At 48.4% G+C, this 9,690-nt stretch overlaps 1 protein-coding gene across 1 annotated transcript; it reads right to left on the bottom strand.

The window, feature by feature from the left end:
* Positions 1 to 220: 220 nt before the first annotated feature.
* Loricrin (loricrin cornified envelope precursor protein) lies at positions 221 to 3,194 on the bottom strand. The gene is given in 4 exon segments (XM_051157624.1): positions 221 to 606; positions 608 to 1,833; positions 1,865 to 1,987; positions 3,113 to 3,194. Coding segments are annotated over 3 exon segments (1,467 nt in total). The 5' UTR covers positions 1,965 to 1,987; positions 3,113 to 3,194; the 3' UTR covers positions 221 to 465.
* Between the last annotated feature and the right edge of the window lie 6,496 nt (positions 3,195 to 9,690).

The raw sequence follows: 9,690 nt of genomic DNA on the forward strand, positions 1-9,690 counted from the left end.
TGTTTCGGGACTGTCTTGTGATTTTTGAGCCACAAACCAGACTGTTCACATCCTTGGTCATCTCCTCCAGCCATTCCATCTATCCACCTCCATCCCTCCTCCTCCTTTAGAGACAGTACTTGTTGAGTGAATTTAAGTGTGGGCAGAAGAACGGTACGAAAAGAACAAGAGTAGAATGGAGTAGATTTACAGGCCACAAAGACTACTGGAGACTCAGAGATTCTCATGAATTGCAATTTTATTGACTGAGGAGGCAATGGACTTGGGGAGGTAGTCATTCAGAAACCAAGTCAAAAAATCTGCAGAACAAGATGCATCTTGAGTGACGCAATGGCTTCTCCTAGGGGGCGGGTTTTAAAGTGCGAAGGGTTTGGAAACCTCCGGCAATCTCATGAGAAAGCGAAGCCCATGGGCGCCCACGGAGAACACCTCCAACACCTTTGTCTCCGTGGCAACCCGGGGATCTTATTTGCACGGCCAGGAAGGTGCCTGCTTCTGCTGGGTCTGGTGGCAGACAGGGACACCCTTGCCACCTCCAGAGCCGCCCCCAGAGGAGCTGCCCCCGGAGGAGCCGCCGCCGCAGCTAGAGCCGCCTCCGCCTCCGGAGTAGCCCGCCTCCGCAGCCGCCGCCCCCGGAAGAACCGCCGCCACAGCCACCGCCGCCCCCGGAGTAGCCTCCACCGCAGCCACCGCCGCCTCCGCTGCTGCCGCCGCTGGAGTAGCAGCCGCCGCCGGAGGAGCCACCTCCGCAACTACTACCTCCGCCTGAAGAGCCCCCTCCGTAGCTCTGCTGCGGGGCGCAGGAGCTCTGGGAGGTCTGCTGTGACGAGTAGTAGCCCCCGCCGCCACCAGAGGAGCCCCCACCGCAGCTGCCGCCGCCGCCGCCACCGGAATAGCTGCCGCCGCCGCAGCTGGAGCCGCCACCAGAGGAGCCACCTCCGCAGCTGGAGCCTCCGCCCCCGGAGTAGCCGCCGCCGCAGCTGGAGCCGCCGCCGCCGGAGGAGCCACCTCCGCAGCTGGAGCCCCCGCCCCCGGAGTAACCGCCGCCGCTAGAACCGCCTCCGTAACTCTGGCACTGGTACTGTTGCGCCGACCCCGAGGAGCCGCCGCCGCCGCCACCGGAGGAGCCACCTCCGCAGCTGCTGCCACCACCACCGGAGTAGCCGCCGCCGCCGCCGCCGCAGCTGGAGCCGCCGCCGCCGGAGTAGCCGCCGCCGCCGCAGCTGGAGCCGCCGCCGCCGGAGTAGCCGCCGCCACAGCTGGAGCCGCCGCCGCCGCCGCCGCCGCCGCCGGAGTACTTGCCCCCTCCGGAACCGCCGCCACAGCTACCGGAGCTGCTGCCTCCGGATGAGCCTCCTCCGCAGTAGGAGCCACCGCCTCCGGATCCGCCTCCGCAACTGGAGCCGCCGCCCCCGCCGGAGTAGCCGCCACCGCAGCTGGAGCCGCCTCCGCCGCCGCCACCGGAGTACTTGACTCCCCCACCGGAGCCGCCGCCGCCTCCGCAGCTGGAACCGCCTCCGTAGGAGCCACTGCTTCCGCCTCCGCAGCTGGAGCCGCCGCCGCCGCCCCCGCCGGAGTAGCCGCCGCCGCAGCTGGAGCCGCTGCTGCCACCCCCGGAGTAGCCGCCTCCGCAGCTGGAGCCACCGCCGCCCCCGGAGTAGCCGCCGCCGCAGCTGGAGCCTCCGCTGCCGCCACCGGAGTACTTGACGCCCCCACCGGAGCCGCCGCCTCCGCAGCTGGAACCGCCTCCGTAGGAGCCACCGCCTCCACCTCCGCAGCTGGAGCCTCCGCCAGAGGAGCCACCTCCGCAGCTGGAGCCACCGCCCCCACCCGCTATAGTAGCCACAGCCGCCGCCGCCGCCGCCGCCACCGCCGCCGCCGCCTCCTCCTCCTCCTCCTCCACCAGAGGTCTTTCCACAACCCACGGGAGGACAGGGAGTGGGCTGCTTTTTCTGGTGAGACATCTTGTTTAAGGAGAAAGGGAACCCTGAAAGAAAAGCACAAGAGCACCATTGGACCAGCAGCAAGAAGACGCTGCGAAGGAGGGAGCTACATCCATGGCAACATCCTTCTGACTCTCAGCATCTTGAGGACCATGGACCAGGAGTCTGGACTTGGTTCAGGGGCAGGATCTGTCTTAGACAGCCGCGTTAGTGGTTCCTCCCTCCTTGCTCAGCTTTGCCTGACTTATGCTGTGCGATTTGGAAGGCAGAGCACCCCACATTCCCAACTGCTTGTCTTCCATTAAGGAACACTCCATCTCTTAGGATGCTCCCAAGCCCCAACCCTGATTCTTTAAGATCAGTAGAAAGTTGCAATACATCTCCATCTGGGCATTACCCATTCCCAGCACAACAAAGAAAGATTTGTTTGGACATTAGCAGACCGTAGGACTGCAGAAAGTCCTTAGTTTTAACCTCTTGCTCTGTCCTCTGAATGAGGGTACCTTCCAAGGGCCAATTAATTAGACGAGGAAGTTCTACTGTGGCTCAGTCTGCAAACAGAGGGAATGACTAGAAGACAGCATTTTTTTTTTTTTTTTTTTTTTTTTTTTTTTTGCTTTTTTTTGAGGCTATGCAAAAGTCTAAGTTTGGTAGAGAGCTGCAGCTAGCAGGAAATTGTAGCTCAGCATCTCACAAGTCATTTATCTGCCATAAGCATCTGCCCTTATAAAACAGGGCTTGAGTTTTGTGGCTCCTCAGATACCGCCCCCCCCATCAGCACTGTTCTATTACTTATCCCCCCCCCCCATCCTCCCCAACCCCCAGTAGCTTTATTCTTTCTTGACAGGTTTACAAGGTTCGTCCAGCCCATGGCAGGCTAGCTTGGGCAGCCACTGCAGAGTCCTTCTGTGTTCTAGCCCTCAGCCCCTGGGAAGCCAGGGGGGTAGGCGATAGTCCGATCTTGGTAGAGTAAACATTCTGGTCAGAAGACCAGCAACATCTGTCCAGCTACCACTTTATCGTTCTCCTGGGGCTTTCCTAAAATCCCTTCTCAGTTGAATGCAGCAGCTTCCAAAGAGGAGAGAGAGAGGGCCCTGTTCCTTAGCCTCTCTGCAAGCAGAGTAAGGGCAGCATGGAGAGCCTAGAGTGCCCGAAGAGCCCACACTTACCAGAAGCACCAGGGGAGGTAGGTGAGTGAGGGAAGGAGATGATGCCGATGTGAGAGACCTTGGAGCTACTAAGGTTTTTATACTCTCTACCTGCTCTGACTCATGTATTGATCTGGTACCTCCTGGTCTGGCCCCAGTTACGTGACTAGTAACTCTTGGCCCCGCCTCCGTGTGATTGCAGGTGAAGGATTGACCCATTCATGAAGATTTCAAATTCTTGGGATAGGCAGTTTAGTGTATGACTGGCCACTTCTCTGATGTAACTGTGAGCAGGTTGGTCATTAGAGATGGCCAGCAGAGCGGATGGCAGAAATTGTTTTCAAGACTTCTGATATGGGCCGCGTGCCACAGCCAGAGGACTACACTCGAGGATCCGGTTCCAGCCTCACGAAGCAGCTCAAGGAAGCCTAGAGATCTAAGACCTTGTCTAAGGCACCTAAGTACATGGAGCTGGAGCTTTCGGATGCTGCTGTTTGATTCTGATCTCATTACAGCGGAAAATACTCGTGGCAATCCACCTCTCTTTTGCCACAATTCCTCTACTTCGGTTTCATGAACGCTTTGTAGGGGTGTTTTCTGCCCTGCTTATTGGTCTTAAGGGATCATGAGTCCCCAGGTTCCAGTCCTGGATGGTATACCATGGACAACGCTGTCACTTAACATGACCTGGTCTTAAGGGATCATGAGTCCCCAGGTTCCAGTCCTGGATGGTATACCATGGACAACGCTGTCAGTCACTTAACATGACCCTGGGCCACTTTGAGTTGTTCCTGGTGATCGCAGGTGTTTTGATCAACACTGACTGTTGATTTTACTTGCACAGGTGAGAACTAGAAAGACAGGCCATGGGGTCCTTTCCACCATGACCCTTTGTCTCCGATGTCTTGTGGTGACACATGGTGAACTCGACCTCTGAGGGGGCAACCACAGAACTGAATTGGGTTTAGGTCTTTTCTTTGTTTGCTGTTTGTCAGTAATGTCACAGTAGTTCAGGTGGTTCCACCACAGACGAGTTAGTCTGTATCTGTTGACTGTTGAGTGGCCAAGCTTTCTGATCCTTATGTACTTTGTCTACCAAACAAGGATCTTAATATTTACCTCACAGGAACATGAAGAAGGAAGAGCTGTGAAGTTTGCATGTGTTGTATACTGTGTGATGCTGACAGCACGTTCTTAATTCCAAATAAGCCTTCCCTTAGACACTTCTGGCAAGAAGTGTGAAGCCAGGTGAACTGTTTTCCTGTAAGATTAACTCAAAAATGCCCCAATGACCCTGGAGCCAAGAGCAGCCCCTCTCTGTATGAAGAACACGGTGTTCCCCCTCCCCCCTTTCGTCACTGGAACCCAGTTGCTGCTATTAAGATACCACAGTTGAACCATGTTCCACCCAGCTGTGTTGAAATAACAATTCTAATCAGAAATTGACTTAATTATGGGGGAGCACTAATGAACCTAAACCATCCCGATTAGACTTCAGCTTTCAGAAACTTGTGGCACTCGTTTCACTTTGGACAGTGTGAACTCAGGTGAGCCGAGGAGGATGCTGGGTGTTCCTGTGCTTGGAGGATAGTACAGCCAGGATCTGGTGGAGAGGGCAGCTTTCTCAGCTTGAAGCTGAGGCCACCATGGTGGCTTTAAAGGAAAACAGCACCTTCTTTTGACTCTTGAGATTTCCATAGGTATGAAAAGGAGGCATTTTGTTTAGTCAGGCTACGTGGGAACACCTAGCACTGATCTGTGGACCACTTTGGCCCATTGCCATGTGCTTACCAGTCTGTAGGAAAGTCCAAGTTAGCATGACATCAGTGGGGCATTTTTTGGGGAACAGAAGTCTGTAATTCAAAACTCACACCCTTCCACTTTTGTGTTTAAGTATTATTTATTATAAAAAGTGATGATGATCCGAGCTGAAAGGTGCTTTTATATTTTTATGTGTTAGAATGAAAATTTCGTAGCTGCATAATTACTGTTTTAATTTTATTAAAAATGAACTATGTATTTATACAAGGTTAGCAGTTTTATTATATTTCTATACATACATATAATTTAATTTGATCATATTAGCTCCCACTACCATCCTTTCTTGCCTCTTTCCCATCCTTTTTATTTCATATCCCTTATAGACCCCAGTTTACTTTCATGTCCTTTTTTTTTTACTTCCACAGATTCCAGATGTCAGAGACATAAGATATTTATCTCTGTGAGATGAGTTTATTTTGATTAACACAATGATCTCTTGTTTCCATGTTCCTGAAACTGATACATTTTATTCTCCTTTATGGCTGAATAAAATTACATATTTTCTTATCAAACCAACACCTGTGCAGGTTCTATAACTTTGCTGTGTGAAGCAATAAACATAGGTATACAGGCAACACTGGAGTGGGTCAACTTGATTCTGTTGGGTGTATACCCACAAGTGCTGTAGCTGAGTCATATGCAAGTTGTACTTTCTGTATTCTGAGGAGTCTCCACATTGATTTCTGCATTGGCTGGACTTATTTACATTCTTGTTAGCATTATTAGTTTTCTCAACGCCCTTCAAATTCTTACCATTTTGTTTATGTCTTTTCTTCTTGTTAAATATCATTCTGACTGGAGTGACATGCAATCTCCATGCAGCTTTAGCTTGCCACAGTGGCCAAAATGTTGAACCTTTGATTGTTTAAAAGTATCTGTTTTGTTCATTTTCCCATTTGCTTATTACATTATCTGTCCTTTTTTTTATGGTCACATCGTAAAATTCTTCACATATTCCACATCTTAGCTGCTCCTTGGGTTAGTAACTGGTGAAGTCTCTCCCCTTCCCCATTCTGCAAGCTGACACTGTTCCCTCTGTACTGTAAAACCTTTTAACTTCTTGCAGTCACATTTGTAAATTTCTTTTCCTATAATTATATCTTGCAATCACATTTGTTAATTTTCTTTTTTCTGGAGTCTTTGTCAGAGAGTTACATTGTGTTCCATCTTGAAATGTTTCCCCTCAGTTGTTTCAAAACTGTTCCAGGGTTTAGTTCGATTTTGAGCTGGCTTTGTACAGGGTGAGAGCTAGAGGTGTGTAGTTTCAGTCTTTTCTACAGTCCCAGAGGTTTGAGGGTCAAAATATTTCTATATGGGCTTCTAAATCTTGGCAAGGCTCAAGTGCACCCAACTCCAAAATAGCTAGCAATTCAAAATGCCTAAAAATTAAGTTTAGTTTGATACCCGATTGGTATATTTTAATGAGTTATAGTGTGTAGCTCACAATGAATTTAGTTTTAATTGACACTTGATTGATACGTTTTTTATGGATTCACAATGAATTTTAGTCATTTGCACATTCATTCCCCTCTCCTCTCCTCTCCTTTCTTCTTCCACTGGGTCTCATTTTAAACTTTGCCTCCTGTTTTCACATCTTCTTTTTGTGTGTGGTCCAGTGGGACGATTTTTTTTTTTTTAGTTTTGGTGTTTTGCTTTATTTACTCCACTCTATTAAAATATTAACAATACAAAAATATTACTGAGACATTTTGCATTTTTTCCACACTTAGTCTTAGAAACCAATGCATTTTATGCTGACAGCACATCTTAATTAGGACCAGCCACGTGTCGAGTGGTGTCACTGTTGAGGCAGTCATCCTAACACCTTCTGTTGTCAGTGTCACAGACCTTAGTGGACACAGATTGGATTGGACTATAATGGGCTCCATACTTGATATACCACAATCAATAATTTCTCCAAATAAGATTGTTTCTAATGGTAACTGAATAAAACTAGACCAAAGGAATAATTTTTAAAAATCTACTCATGTCCCGATACTCTCTTCTTAAAAATTTATTTATTAATCTGAGTGTAGTGGAGCATGCCCTTAATCCCAAAATAGCCGAAGCAGAGGCAGAGGTATGCCTGTGAGTTTGAGACCAAACTGATTTGCATGGTAAGTTCCAGGCCAGCCAGAGATACACAATAAGACTGCCTCAAAAAATCTTACTGGCAGGCAGAGTTGATGGCAGAACTCTGCCAAGACAAGTCCTCAATAGTTCCTGCCTCACAAATATGTCTGTCAGATATATTGGGCTAGAAGGCTGAAGATGATGCTCCAACGTTATAGAGAGTGTTGGGTGACTGTTGAGGCAGTAAATTGGCTCAGTCGTTTCTTCATTTTTTGGAAGCTGCTAACCTGCACTTCCGGTTCACTCAGGTAATTAAGTTTCATTCTTTTTAAGTTTCTGATAAGGTTGAAGACCAAATAGTTTAGTCTTACAATTAAGCTTAGTTGGTTAGGGGTTAAGATGTTTTTTAGATCAAGAGAGATGTTTTAAATTAATAGAAAGGAGATATGATAGATACTGATTTTCATTCAGAAATTTAGACCCAAAAAGGTAGAAAAGATGTTTACTTCAAAGTTTGCCAAATACAAATAGCCAAATCATTATGAATGTAACATTTATATAATTCCTGATTGTCTCGTGGTTCCTCCTGCTGTATGTAATTTTATTCATGTATAATAATATAAATATATATGTTTAAAAAAGAAACATAATAATTTATGTTCTTATTAATTAATTTATTTTAAAATGTATTCTCTGAGAATTTAATGCATATATTCAATATATTTTGGTCATACCAAGCTCCTTTCCCCCTCCAATTTCTTTCAGACCTCTCCACATCCTTTCCTAATTTCCCATCACCGCTCAATAACCTGCTGGTTCCAGTTATGTCTGCCATGTTCTAGTCCGTAAACTTACATTCATGAGTGAGATAATTTGTAAATGGTAGTCCCCTAGCAGTGACAAAGAACACAGGGATTTATTCTTCTTACTAACTATATTTTGGTTCCCAGTGTCATTTTTCCTTCCCTTTCTAGCCACTATTCTACTCTTGTCTATGAGGTAAAATTTGAGACTCTGACTCTGCGATTCCTCATGACACCTTGTATATCATTTAATTGAAAAGAACAAACAAACAAGAAACCTCCAAGTAGTGTATCTGCTCTGTCACCAGGGCTTTGCGGAACTCTGTACCAGATCTCTGGTTCGCAGCTCACAGCTATCCTTGCAGGAGTGGATGTTCTAGACGCCTGTTGTGTAATCCCCTGAACCAAGAGTGTTCCTATGAGATACCTGTATAAAAAGCTGATTACCACGTTGTATCACATTAGTTGGGAAATAATAGGCTTTTGTAAACTTACGACACATGCATATTTGGGGTTTTGTAAGACTTGGCCTACCAAATTTTTAAGATTTATAGTCTTTGGACACCTAACCATGAAATGTATGCTTGCTAGCACCTCTGACTTGTGCAACATGACAGATTAGAGCACGGTCCCCAACCCTATCTCTACTTTTTATTTGTAGAAGGGGATAGAGCCTTAAATAAATGATTCTGAGTTCATAACTGGAATTGAGCACTCCTGAGACGTTCAGACAATTAGGAGCGAGACATTTGAGTTCCAGCCGTGAAGGATTTCAATTAAAATCCCAGATTAAGATCTCTGGAGGAATCTCAGCCTCTGGGTCATAAATCACAAGTGTTCAAGACCCCTTGGTTCCAGGTTTAATTTATCTCTGCAGGAGCTCCCAACTTCTGCAGGCAACTTCTTCCTAGCAGGGGAGAGGGAGCGAGAAAAGACAGTGCAAGGATGGGCACAGTGACGCAAAAAATCATGTTTTTTTCTCACAAGCACTGCTGGGAGAGACCTTGGGAAGGAAGAACAAGGACTCTGTTTGAGAAGGCTGCGGTCTCTGACAAGGGCCCTGATTCTTAGGGCTCAGGACGAAGGGAAGATTATATTGCTTGATCTTGGGGAGCTTCGGCCTACTACACGCTTTCTTCCCACTGCTTTCAGGCATCTAGAGTTACACAGCTGTGTCCTCATGACTGAGCTCTGCCTGCTTCTTTGACTGAAGTCCAAACCACAACAAGCGGTTGGTGAAGAATGAGATGTGTGCAGAGCGGGAGCTTGGGAGCTTAGCATCACCGGAGCAGAGGCTTGGAGGCTTCTTGTCTTTCCATGGTTAAGGAATAGGTCCAGGCACGCTCTTGAGGCTACGGTTTCTTTGCCCTCTTCTGATTTCCTGGCTGGTAGTGTGAAGAGGTGGTTGTCTCTGAGTGTTCTGTGGAGAGAGTGGCTTTGAGGTCTGATGGACGGCCTCTGTGGTGACTTGAGGTCTGATGGACGGCCTCTGTGGTGACTTGAGGTCTGATGGACGGCCTCTGTGGTGGCTTGAGGTCTGATGGACGGCCTCTGTGGTGGCTTGAGGTCTGATGGACGGCCTCTGTGATGACTTGAGGTCTGATGGACGGCCTCTGTGGTGGCTTGAGGTCTGATGGACGGCCTCTGTGGTGGCTTGAGGTCTGATGGACGGCCTCTGTGGTGGCTTGAGGTCTGATGGACGGCCTCTGTGGTGGCTTGAGGTCTGATGGACGGCCTCTGTGGTGGCTTGAGGTCTGATGGACGGCCTCTGTGGTGGCTTGAGGTCTGATGGACGGCCTCTGTGGTGGCTTGAGGTCTGATGGACGGCCTCTGTGGTGGCTTGAGGTCTGATGGACGGCCTCTGTGGTGGCTTGAGGTCTGATGGACGGCCTCTGTGGTGAC

The sequence above is a fragment of the Acomys russatus genome, chromosome 15, assembly GCF_903995435.1.
Source record: "Acomys russatus chromosome 15, mAcoRus1.1, whole genome shotgun sequence".
In the NCBI taxonomy this organism is placed as follows: Eukaryota; Metazoa; Chordata; class Mammalia; order Rodentia; family Muridae; genus Acomys; species Acomys russatus.